We start from the raw sequence: 13,619 nt of genomic DNA, 5'->3' as shown, positions 1-13,619 counted from the left end.
TTCTTTCAACCATCCAGAATCGACTCAGCTTTTTCTTTATGGAAAATGAAGGGAATAACATGTTTCCATGATTTATTCATCGATAACTGTTTTTTACCTTTTGAACAGTTGTCTAATAAATACAATTTGACTAGATCACACTTTTTTCGATACTTACAGATTAGAATTTTTTTAAAAGTTACTATGCCTTCTTTTCCAACTCCATATAAAATTGAAATTATGGAAAAAATTTTAGGCTTTAATCCCTATCAGAAGGGCTTGATAGCAATAATTTATGATCTAATTATGAAAATACATCCAGAGACACTTGATAACATTAAGAATGAATGGGAAAGAGAACGCCAGATACTCTTACTCACAGAGACATGGAAGAAAATTCTTCAATTAGTTAATACATCTTCAATGTGTGCCAGACACTCTTTGATACAATTTAAGGTGGTTCACAGGACCCATATGTCGAAGGACAAGTTAGCCCGCTTTTATCACCATGTAAATCCTATATGTGATAGATGTAATTCAGACGTGGCTTCCCTGACACATATGTTTTGGTCCTCTCCTCTTTTGGAAAAATATCGGAAAGACATTTTTAACATTATTTCAACTGTATTGAATATTGATTTACAACTTCACCCAATCACTGCAATTTTTGGGCTACCAATGATGGAATCTGGCCACTTATCTGCTGCTGTTTGTCGTGTGATTGCCTTTGTTACATTAATGGCCAAGCAATCCACTTTGTTTAAGTGGAAGGATCCAATACCTCCCACTACTTTTCAATGGTTTTCTCAAACTATATCATGTTTAAACTTTGAAATAGTTAGGAGTGGCACTGTTGATTCTTCGCTTAAATTTGAGGAAGTTTGGAGTCCATTTATTCAATATTTTCATATGATATAGATCCCTTTTCAATAATCATTGAACTTAGAGGAGCGGAGTTGATGACATAATAATGCTCTTTGTTCATCGAGAAATGTCAGTCCAGTTTTTTTTCTTTTGAATTTTTTTTTAGTTTGTTTCGTTTTATTACTTATAATTATTTTCAATTTGTTTTTTTTTAATGTAATAAATCTTTTTCTTTCTCTTTTTGATTTTTTTTGTAATATATTCATTTACTAAGAAACTGTGGGGCTTAGAATATTTTTTTTATTCTTTATGATTATATATGTCATGATTGTCCTCCCGATCTCTTTGTATTACGTGTATAATTACCAATGTTACATGTATTAATCTGTATTAATTTGAAAATTAATAAAAAGATTGAAAAAGAAAGAAAAATATCTTGTCTTATCTTACCTTATTTTATCTTAAAAGTGGTGCTCATAGCTCTGACCATTGGGGAACACCACTGTTTATAAACCTTCACTCTGAATAGCAACCATTAACTATGATTTGTTGTTTTCTATTTAGAAACTGATTTTATTTTACCAAAGCTGACACTGATTAACTTTTACCACAAGCCTCAGTTTTATTAACCAGCCTTTTAAGGTGGGATATTATCAAATGCCTTCTTAACAGCCATAAAAAAATATATCCACTTCATCAACTTTTTGACATTTTATCAAAATATTCAGTTTGGTTTATCAAGTTCAATCTGTTTTACAAATCTGTGTTGGGTTAATTTACTCAATTCTCTCCACATCTCTCACAACTGATATTAAACTGAATGGCCTGTAGTTATCAGGAATGTCTGTACACCCTTTCAAAGGTGTCAAGTTTGCCACTTTCCAAGCCTTTATTGCATCCATCAAATCCGGGAAGGTTGAAAGATTATGGCAAACTGTTCCACCATCTCCACTTCCACTTTCCTTAGCAACCTGTGATACAAGTCATCTAGACCAGGCAACATCCTCTCTAAGCATAGTGAACCTTTGCAGTACACTCATCTTATCAATTTTCACCCCAGCCGTCTCCTATTTCTGCCTCTACCTGTATTTTGTCAGCATCCTCTTTTTCAGTAAAAATTGACTCAAAAAGATCTCCTTGAATATTCATGATGAAGCTACACCGGCGCCGGAAGCATGGTGACACTTGTGGGCTGCCCCCAGAAAACTCTATGCAAAAAGATGCATTTCACTGTGTGTTTCGTTGTACATGTGACTAATAAAGCTATCTTATAAGTATGAGTACAATTTGATCTTTGAAAAAAGGAAACTTGTGAATGTCATGTTTCAAAGTGTATAAGTTTTATTAAAAAGTAAAGCAGTATACATATTACAATACAAGAGTGCAGTTATAGTATTAAAGTTGATACTGAAATAGAACCTGACAAAAGTTAAAGCCGACAAGTTCTGAGACAATCACTCTAAAAAGGCCTTGTGATAACTGAAATCAAAGAGGAGGGGGTTTTATGCTGGAAATCTATAACAAAAACAGAAAATGCTGCAAATACTCAGCAGGTCAGGTCACATCCATGAGAAGAAGAACAGAGTAAATGTTTCAGGTTGGAGATCCTTAGTCAGAACTTCATCAGTTCTGACAAAGGGTCTCTGACCTGAAGCGTTAATTCTGTTTCTCTTTCCACTACAGATGCAGCCTGACCTTGTGATAACTCTTCAGCAATCCAGCCTCAAAATATCATTCAAATACATGTTTAATTTGGATATATTTGTTACAGTGACCAGACCTCTTCCTACCTTTTCGTACCAGTCGGTCACATTTTTTAAGAAGAAAGAAGCAGATAAATAAGGTTTCTGATTGCCTTGATCTTATAAACGTGGGGTAGTAATAGTGTCAGGTTGCAAGGACATATGCAAAACAAACTATCGTAACAGGATTTCAGTAATTCTTAGCTGGTAATTAACACTATTCAATAGAATTCTTATAACTGCTTTCTTTTTGTAGGAAGTATCAAATGGAGTCCAGATACTTTCACAAAACGGAAAGAAGTGATAGGACATCCACTGACATTGAACCAAATCACACTCAAGTGGATGTTTCAGATTGGCAATAATGAAATCCTGGAAGCAGATTAACAGTTCTTTGGGCAGCAGGGACTGCACTGTTCCAGCAGGCATTGGGGCAAAAGGGATTTAAAGAAGGAATTCTGTGTCAAAACAAAAGGAAAAGCAAAAAAACTTCTAATACAGCAGTACACAGTTCATAAATGCAACATTATTTTTCTCAACATGAGAATTTAATTGCACCAGATATTCCAGATGAAATTCATCTCACAAAGAAACTAAAGTAAAAGTATACAATTCATCACAGTCACATAGTGAGTTAATTATATATAAATTACTGTGCAGCCCAAAGAGATTGTATATTCAGATTGGAGCTAAGGGAACATTGGTAGCCACAATGTCAAACACGCTCTGCAGCATACTGAGATTTTTCATTCACTGCCACTTGGCGAAAACTCAAATTGAGCTAATTTCCTGAAACTCTTTCTGATCTGGCAGGGTCTTGGTGTCACTCTGGATTTGATGAGATTTTAGATTCCAGCACATAGTCCCACTGCTGGAATAGAAACTCTCACTGAGAATATTGACACCAGTGGTGCTATCTTAACAAAAAATAGATTCTGATGTGGCCTCTATTGTCTATATATTTGGCACTGAATATTGCAAAATTCTTTAAGAAGATATAACCTTTTATTCCTAAATATTTAAGTATCTCTGCATTAATTTTTTTTAAAGATGCTGTTTCCATCATCCTTTGAGGAAGAGAATTCCAAAGACTTGTCATCCTCTCAGAGAATAAAGGTTTGGCTGATCTCAGTCTTTAATGGATGTTTCCTTGCTTTTAAACAGTGATCCCTGGTTTTAGATTTTCTTGGAAAAGAAAATATCCTCACCACATCCACTCTGTCAAAGCCCCTCAAGATGAAGTCACCTCTCACTTTTCTAAACTCCAGCATATACTCCAACCTAGCCTGTCCAATCTTTCTTCATAGGACAATCTACCTTTTTCAGGTATGTCCAGAAAACTTATTTGAACTGCCAAGAAGGAAAACTAAACAGTATTAACAAATGCAAATATTAATTGAAGTAATTTAATAAGTAATACTCTTGCATAACCAGGCTACATGTATAAAGAATGTATGAAGAAAAAATTGTTGTAAATTCTGCACTAATAAGGAAATCTTCCATTGTCAAGCTTGATTTCTGCACACCCATTGTGAGGGAACTTCAGACTCTACCACTGAGTTGTCAACAGTCATGGGTTTCTCAATATGTTCCTAGAAAGTATTTGAATTATAGGAATGGGAGTACGACAATCACATGCCATTTTTATTACAACAGCAAACGTTGTGGTACAGAAGTTTATTGGCTGTATTTTAAGCTTTTGTGACATATTGGCGGGAAGGGCAAGGGAATTCGATAGGGCACAGAAAACAGCATATCGGACATTTTCTTTCTACCCAGTCACCACATAAATAATTCATTTCTGGGCTTCCTGACCAACTAGTGCAAGTGGAAATGTTGATATTCTGTACAAGTCAATTTCAATTCCACTATTAAAATAACATTTTAAGCAACTGATTTGATGCATTTTAAAGTTGAGAACTGGTATACTTTCTGCTATTCTGAATAACTATCCTTTTCCCTACTCTTTATTTTCTACCTTTCAGCAAGGTAACTATTTGTTTTGTGAATTTTGTGAATGAGTTACATCTATCATTCTCCAATTGTAGTATAAGATAGACTGAGATGGTTCTTTCAGGTAGTCTAACTGAAAACAACTTTGAAAGGAGACAAAATACATAATTTAACAGTAAGGCTTTAGTTAACTCTTTTAGAAGCTCTTACCTCATACTATTGTATCAAATGGGGATAATAACAAAGACATTTCAATCATTTCAAGCTTCTGGCAAATATCTGAATTCAGCCCAACTTGGATATTCTGTGATATGGTCAAGGCAGAGTTCTGCCATATAACCTTTAGGGTTGATTTGCAACTCATATTCAAAAAATCACCTGTTACTAGTTTTAGGGAGCAGTAAAGTTATTGATTTACAGTTACTGTAGGGTTTAAATGAAAATCTTAAAAAGCCAGAGCCCTCATCCTCATTAATGGTTATTGTCCCTCTCTCCCATGCTGATGGTTGTAATATGTTCACATCTTATTTTCTGTGTTCATAGAAATCTGAAAAACTTGGTTATGCACAGGCGGTGGAGATTCTGGTGCAGACCAAAAGGATTCAGTGACACCTGAAGTTTGTGAAAGGTTTGTGCCTTGACGTTTTTGCGCGTTATGCTCTCGCAGATTCTTTCTATAGCTTTCAGGAGTGTTTTGGTCTTTCTTGAAGCAAATGAAGTAGCACTTTGGAAAGAAATGGCAACATAAGATGCCATAGTTTGATGCCAAAATTGCAACCACTTCAACTGCTGGGAGATATTTATCCTCAGTGTTGACATGCACAGGAACAAAAGAAATCCATACAATTAAGTAGATGAGCATGCTGAATGTGATAAACCTGGCCTCATTATAAATATCTGGGATCTTCCTCCCCATGAAAGCAGCCAGAAAACAAAGAAATGCAAGAAAGGCTATATAACCTAACATAATACCAAATGCCACATTGGAGCCTTCATCACATTTTGGTAATATGACTTTAGGTATACTATGATTTATTACATAAAAAGGCCCTTTTAATAATAACCAAAGAGTACAAATAATTACTTGTATTAGAGTACAAGTTACTAGAATTACTAAGGGCTTATACATTTTTTTCATCTGATGATGGACAATGGGATCAAAATTAAATGCCAGAATGATCCTAAAGGATTTGATCAGGATCCAAGAAACACATATAGTAAAGCTTATTCCAAAGAGTGGCTGTCTAATCTTACAGTGCAAATTTGTTGGTTCACCAATAAAAAACCCAGTGCTTATAAAGCAGAGGAACAGTGAGAAGAGAATTACAAAACAGAAATAGCCTCCAGAACTCTTTACTGCTGGTGTGTTCAAATTCAGTGAGAATATTATTATAATTACAATTATTAGTACAATCCCTAAAGAAGCAAAGACTACAAGGACAATTGCAAACCCATCGTTCCAGTTGAAGTATTCAATGGTCTTGTTATTACACTCAGAACTTCCGGCATCAGACCACTGGCCATCCAAGCACTTCAAACAGTCATTCATGTCTGTAATGAAATAAAAGTCCTTTTTAGGCTCCAGATTTGATGACATAATCTTTTAGAATTGTAATATTTGCATAAGTTAATTAAAATAGCCGCTACATTTTTTGTGTACTTTGGTATATACGTATGTTATTGCATTACATTCCTACCCCCACAAGATAAACATAAATGGCAAGCTTAAATCACTTCAATCTAACTCATCCGGATAATAATTTGCATATTGTCTTTTATCTAGCCCTACAAAGAATGTAAATATTTTTTCTCCCATGAGCAAATTTGGTAAATAATTTTTAAGGTGACATGGAAGAGATTTTGAATGGTCTTTTAGCCAGATTTAGTTCATTGATTATTTTACTATTTCATGTACCTCTAAGCAGTGCACTGTATTTAGATGTGTAATTTAATTTATTCTTATTGATAATTATAAACAAATGAAACATCCAGGTCCTTAATCACTGGAAGAGTGCAGTCAACGAATTGTTGAGGATTTCAGGAAGTAAATAAAACACATTTCCAATTCTGAATGTGAGACAAATAAAATATATAGAGGTTAGAGAAAAATGTCATGCAAATACTTATCAGAACATGAACTGCATTGCCACAAGTAGCACTGATATTCTGAAGTGAAGTTTAAATATGTAGTTAATACCGGCATGATGAGCTAAATGGACTTCTTTGGTGTTGAACTTTCTTTGCTATGTACACTTATATATAGTCATTGGACTTCTTTTAAACTTCTTTTCAAGAAAAACAGCTCCAATTTCTCAAATATTTTCTCAGGATTCAATCTTTTTGATACTAGGGTTCATATTGTTGAACATTTGGCCATTACAACCATACCATCTGTAACAATTGGTAATACTTACCCCACCCTGCAGAATGGTATCCCTCAGCACAAGGCACACAATCATAACAGCAGGTATGTAAGGAATATGCATTCTTCCTTTCTCCAGGCTTGCAAGAACGGGAGCAGTTGGAAAACACAGCCTAGTGGAATGATAATAAATGATTGATTCACCAAACTATTGTTGCTTTAATGAATGAATTTCTGTTATTTGCACCTCATTGCTCTTCCAGGCAATTAGTTCAATGGCACTTTCTAAGCAATTCAATCATACATTTGTTTTTGAAGTTATTTTACAAATGTGCTTTATCATTCAGTCAAGGACACATTATTACATCATAATCAGAGAGGGTAAATTATCCATGAGGTTGTTACATGGTAACTTTAAACAATAATCACACCTTTTAGGCACATGGTGGTTTTGAGATGCTAAATATGTAAAAGTGAATAAGCTCACTGTTTAATTGGAGAACAGCCAAATTGCCATGATGTTAAAGATATAAGTTTGACAATGTCATCAGATCCCCATTTATCTGCCTACATTTAATTGCAAGACAATCTGCAACTTTTAGATTTCTACATGAATACATTAGGTTTACTGAATGCACTCTGATCCTGACCTGATGCATCGGGAATCCACTTCACCAACATGTACCATGTTTTCTCTAGTCGTTTTTGTATCTAGGCATTACTATCATGGGCAGAATGTGTTGTCTATCCTTACTTGCCCCCGAGAAGTGATGGTGAGCCAACATCTTGCAGTCCTTCTAGTGAAGGTATTCCCACAATGCTATTGGGTAGGGAATTCCAGGAGTTAAATCCACCAATGCTGATGGAATAGCAATATATTTCCATATTTGGACAGTGTATGATTTGGAGAGCAATCTGCATTTGGTGATGTTCCCAAATTCAGCTGCTACTCTTGTTCTTTCTGGTGATAGAGGTCATGTATTTGGAAGATACTGTTAGAGTGACCAATGTGAAGGTACCTTCCAAACACACAGGCTCTATCACCAGTGTATTTTGAAGATGGCAACCCAAGCAGTCACTGTGCATCAGTGGTGGGGTGCATGAATGATTATTGTGGTGAGTCACTCAAGCTGTTTTGTCCTGGATGATGTTGAGCTTCATGAGAGTTGCTGGGGCTACATTTTTCCAGGCAAGTGGAGACTATTTCATCAGATTCATTTCATCAGACTTGTGCCTTGTAGATGGTGGATAGGCATTGGGATGCCAATAGGTGATTCCCTCTCTGCAGGAAATCCTCCTGCTATCAGAAGGTCAGTATTCACTGATGACTGCACGATGTTCCATTCTATTCTCAACTCCACAGCAAGTGAAGTAGGCCACATCTGCATACAGCAAGACTTCAACAACAATCTGGTATGTGTTGATAAGTTGCAAGTAACAATTGCGCTACAAATGTGCCAGACTATGACCATTTCCAATAAGAGAGAGACTAACCATTTTCCCTTGGCATTCAATAGAATTCCCATCACCTAAGTCCCCCACCAACAATCACCTCTAGGTGATTATTGCCCAGAAACTCAACTTGACCAGCCACAGAAATATCATGGCTAAATACCAGCCTTTATTCCCTTCAGAACTCTGCCAGCTCAAGTGTCTCTTGGTGGTGGAACACTGTTGTCCCCATCCTTTGTTATTCCCTTCTTATTCTCAGTGCTTCTTCCATGCATAGTTAAACTTGGAGGAGCACTGGTTTATCAGCTGAGGGAAGATGTAGGTGATAACCAGGAGGAGGTTTGCTTACTCTGTTTAGCCTGTTACTTTGAGACTTCATGGCACTCCCAGGACCACATTCCCCTGTCCACTTGCCTTTGTGCTGCCTCCAGAAATTGTGCTAGGGAGCCTGGCACCTTCTCTGTGAGGATGATTACATCAGGCTGTTGCTTGACTGGTCTTGGGACAATCCTCCCAATTTAGACTCCAGTACCAAGATGCTTCCAAATAGGACTCTGCAAGGTCTGCTGAGCTGGGAGCAATTTTGCTGTCTCTAAACTTGGTGCCTACGTGCAGTTTTATCCTTCAAGGTAGCAATCATAGTATAACTGAGTAATTTAAAAGTCAACCACGTTGGTGGGTATGGAGTGACACCAAAGCCAGACAAAAATCATTCTGCTGGAGGAACTCAGTGGGTCAAACAGTATTTATATTCGGCTTTCTTACGAGCTCTCCTTCTCATGTTACCTGTGTTATCCGACACCAATATCTTTTCTCGATCAACCCTCTTATTGGGTTTCCTTTTGATCTTGTTCCCCAATTCTCTGACAAGTTTACTCGGGGGGGCAAAGGAATTGTCGATGTTTTGTGTCTGGACGCTGCATCAGGATGCAGGGTCTTGACCTAACATACTGACAACTCCTTTCCCACCGTAGATACTGCTTGACCTATTGAGTTCCTCCAACACATTGTTTGTAGCTCCAGATTCTAGTATCTGTAGTCTCTTAAGTCTCTTATGTCTCCTCTGAAGAGCATTAGTAAGAATGGCAGACTTCCTCCTCTGAAGGGCATTAGTGAACCAGATGGATTTTTCTGGCGCTTCTGGTAATGTCATGGTGTTCGTTACTAATGATTAGTTGTTTTCCTTTCTCCCTCCTACAGATTATTAACCAAAGTCGAATTCCACACTGCCGTGGTTGGATTTGAATTCAAATCTCTGGGTTACCAGTTTAATGGTCGCACCATCATAACACCTAGATTAGGGAATAGCTTTTCATTTCATTGCTTTGGAGGGAATACGTGTAAAAGACTAAGATAGTAATTTACTTTATTCATTGATTCAAATTGTTTGATAATTAATTTTTTTTCAGTTTTGTATTGTTTGCATAATTTTAATTTTTTTAAATAACCTGAGGATTTTTTAATAGTTTTTGAATGTTTCTGGATATCAAAAACATTCAGAGGTTTTGACAGCTTTGACATTTGTGGACATAGATGTGGATTATCTCAGCTGTTTTGTAGGTGGGACTTGTTTTGGCCACCCATTTGCTTTCAGTCACAATGCAGAAGGCCTGGTCAACATGCATGATGAATGTACAAAAATGGTTAAATATTAACAACTATTCAAACAATCAAAAATAATTTAAATCACTTAAAGATGTTTAAAGAAACTCAATAAAAATTTAAATTAAGTCGTACTTTCTCGCAGCTATTTCTTACCATTGAAATCAGTGAAGAGAGTGCCCATGCATTGATCTAACCTGGTGCAGGTCCACTTTGTTGCAAATTGAGTAATTTCTCCAATGGGGCAACACTTTGTTACCTCACTGGTAGTAGAGAATATTTTCAGGATAAGCATATTTGCACAAAAATCCTGAAGTTTCAGTTATGTGAGAAAATGTTGGTGGATAATGGGGAATTGCTGACACTTCTCCATAAAGACTAGGACATTGTTGCTTCATTGTTTCATATTCAGTCTTCATCATTTCACATAGGTTTATCTGGCTTGTTATTTTGCTCTAAATACTGTGTACAGGAAAATGTTGCCTTTTTGAAGCTGTCAACATTTATTGCAATAACAGAAATCTTACATTACTGATTACCAAAACTACAGGCTTCCTAATCTTCAGCAGGAGATAGTGGAGATGTCATGTAGACAAATGTCAGAGAGATGTAAGAGAAATAGGGTTATAGTAGTAGAGGAATTTTAACTTCTCCAATATGAATTGGGATCACTTTATTGTGAAAGACGTAAAGGGAGTGGAATTTCTAAAGTGTGTCCAGGAGAACTTTTTGAGTCAGTATATAGATAAACCTAATGGAGCAGGGTGAACGGTTGAAATGTCTATGGGAGAGTGTTTTGAAGATAATGAGCATACCTCTACAAATTTCAAAGTGATTATGGAAAGGGATAAGGATGGTCCAGAAGTTAAGATCCTGAATCGGGGAAGGTCAATTTCAATATCATAACACAGGATCCTGGTAAAAGTAGAGTGGAAACAGTTACTTGCAGATAGACCTACATCTTACGAGTGGTAGACATTCAAAAGAGAAATAATGAGAGTTCAGGGCTAGTGCAAGTTCAAGTAACCCTGGATATTAGGGGATATTAAGGACTGGATAAAGCAAAAATGGAAGCATGTTGCATGTATGGAAAAATGCAAACAGGGGAAGCCCTTCAGGAATATGGTAAGTGTAAGAGGGTAAAGAGGTGGCACAAGATATCACTGGTGGACAAGATTAAGGAAAATATCAAAGTAATTTATATGTATATTAAGGGAAAGAAGGTAATCAGGAAAGAATAGGACTCATTAGGGACCAAAATGGCAATCTGTGCATGGAGCCAGAGGACAGAGGGTGAGATAATGAATACTTCTCATCTGCATTCACTAAGGAAAAAGACATTTTAGTTGGAGAATTCATGGAGGGGATGATGACATTCTAGACCATGTTATCATTAAAAATGAAGCATTAGACAACCTCAACCCACCGCAATTCACCTACTGCCGAAGCATGGTCTACGGCGGACGCTATCTCCCTGGCCCTACACTCATCTCTGGAGCATTTGGACAGTAAAGACACCCATGTTAGACTTTTGTTTATTGACTACAGCTCTGCCTTCAATACTATAATTCCAAGTAAACTTATCATCAAACTGTGAGACCTGGGAGTCAACACCTCCCTCTGCAACTGGATCCTTGACTTCCTGACCAACAGATTGCAATCAGTAGGGATAGGTAGCAACACCTCTGCCACGATTATTCTCAGCACTGGTGCCCCACAAGGCTGCGTCCTCAGCTTCCCTACTGCCTATACATTCATGACTGCATGGCCAGGTTCTGCTCTAACTCCATCTGATAGTTACGGTAGCATGGCAGTTGGCATAATGCTATTACAATACCAGCGATTGGGATTCAATTCCCGCTGCTGTCTGTAAGGAGTTTGTACGTTCTCCCCGTGTCCATGTGGGTTTCCTCTGGGTGCTTTGGTTTCCTCCCATATTCCAGAGACGTAGGGGTTATTAGGTTAACATGGGCATAATTGGGTGGTGCGGGCTCATTGGGCCAGAAAGGCCTGTTACCATGCTGTATAAATAAAGTTTTAAAAAAACAGTTTGCAGATGATACCACTGTAGTGGGCCGTATCTCAAATAATGATGAGTCAGAGTACAGGAAGGAGATAGAGAGCTTAGTGACATGGTGTCATGACAACAATCTTTCCCTCAATGTCAGTAAAACAAAAGAGCTGATCATTGACTTCAGGAAGGGGGGGGCGGTCTACATTCTTCTGTCTACATCAATGGTGCTGAGGTTGAGAGCGTTGAGAGCTTCAAGTTCCTAGGAGTGAACATCACCAATAGCCGGTCCTGGTCCAACCACGGAGACACCACAGCTAAGAAAGCTCACCAGTGCCTCTGCTTCCTCAAGAGGCTAAAGAAATTCAGTTTGTCTCCTTTGACTCTCACCAACTTTTACTGATGCACCATAGAAAGCATCTTATCTGGATGTATCATGGCTTGGTACAGCAACTGCTCTGCCCAGGACTGCAAGAAACTGCAGAGAGTTGTGGACATAGCCCAGTGCATCACGAAAATCAGTCTCCCCTCCATGGACTCTGTCTATACTTCTCACTTCCTCAGTAAAGCAGCCAGCATAATCAAAGACCGCACCCACCCCAGACATTCTCTCTTCTCCCTTCTCCCATCAGACAGTAGATAAAAAACCTGAAAGCACGTACCACCAGGCTCAAGGACAGCTTCCACCCTGCGCTTTCTCTGTAGCTGTTACACTTTATTCTGCACTCTGTTATTGTTTTAGCTTGTACTACCTCAATGCACAGTGCAATGAATTGATCTGTATGAACAGAATGCAAAACAAGCTTTTCACTGTACCTCGGTACTTGTGACAATAATAAACCAATACCAATAGCATTGAATGTCTTGGCAAGCTTAAATATGAAGAAATCCGCAGGGCATGGTGAGGTATACCCCAGGTTGGAATGGGAGGCAAAAGAAGAGATTGCTAGGGCCCCGACAGAGATGCTTAAATGCCACCTCCATTTTAAAATCTTTGCTGACTACAGGTGAAGTGTCAGATGACTCAAGGATAGCATGAAATACAGCAAGAATAAGCTTGGTAATTATTGCCTGTGAGTCTAACGTCAGTGGTAGAGAAATTATACGAAAAAAATTCTGAGGGACAGGATTAACCTAGACTTGGAAAGTCAGAGATTAATCAAAGATAGTCAGCAAGGCTTTCTTGGGGGAAATCCTGTTTGACAAACATTGTTCATTATTTCAAAGAAGTATAAAATATATTGATGCGGGTAGTGCAGATGATGACATCTGCATGGACTTCAGTAAGGGCTTTGACAAGGTCCCACACGGAAGGCTGGTCCAATGGGTTAGAGGGCATGGGATCCAGGACAGGTTGGCAAATTGGTTCCAAAATTGGCTTGGTGATGGGGGGGAAGAAGGTGACGGTGGAGGGTTTTTGTGAGTGGAAGCCTGTGACGAGTGGTGTACCACAGCGATCAGTGCTAGGACCCATCCTGTTTATTATATATATTAACAATCTGGATATGAATGTAGGAGGTATGACTAGTAAGTCTGTAATTGAAACATAAATTGGCGGTACCATTGCTTGATGGTATCGATCAGTCAGTAAGATAGGCAGAACAATGGCAGATGGGATTCACCACGCTAAGTGTGAGATGATGGACTCTGGGAG

At 37.9% G+C, this 13,619-nt stretch overlaps 1 protein-coding gene across 2 annotated transcripts in view; it reads right to left on the bottom strand.

Moving 5' to 3' along the window:
* Positions 1-2,242: 2,242 nt before the first annotated feature.
* The window catches only part of LOC127575061 (G-protein coupled receptor family C group 6 member A-like), a 29,555-nt gene continuing 18,178 nt past the window's right edge, over positions 2,243-13,619 (bottom strand). For both annotated transcript variants that reach the window (XM_052024699.1, XM_052024698.1), the window contains exons 6-7: positions 6,953-7,073; positions 2,243-6,089 (exon numbers count right to left, since the gene is read on the bottom strand). In XM_052024699.1, coding sequence (XP_051880659.1) covers positions 5,056-6,089; positions 6,953-7,073 — 1,155 coding nt within the window. In that variant the 3' untranslated portion in view covers positions 2,243-5,055. The remainder of the gene's footprint in view (positions 6,090-6,952; positions 7,074-13,619) is intronic.

The sequence above is a fragment of the Pristis pectinata genome, chromosome 10 (genome assembly GCF_009764475.1).
Source record: "Pristis pectinata isolate sPriPec2 chromosome 10, sPriPec2.1.pri, whole genome shotgun sequence".
In the NCBI taxonomy this organism is placed as follows: Eukaryota; Metazoa; Chordata; class Chondrichthyes; order Rhinopristiformes; family Pristidae; genus Pristis; species Pristis pectinata.
This window is presented reverse-complemented; position numbering and strand designations above follow the sequence as displayed.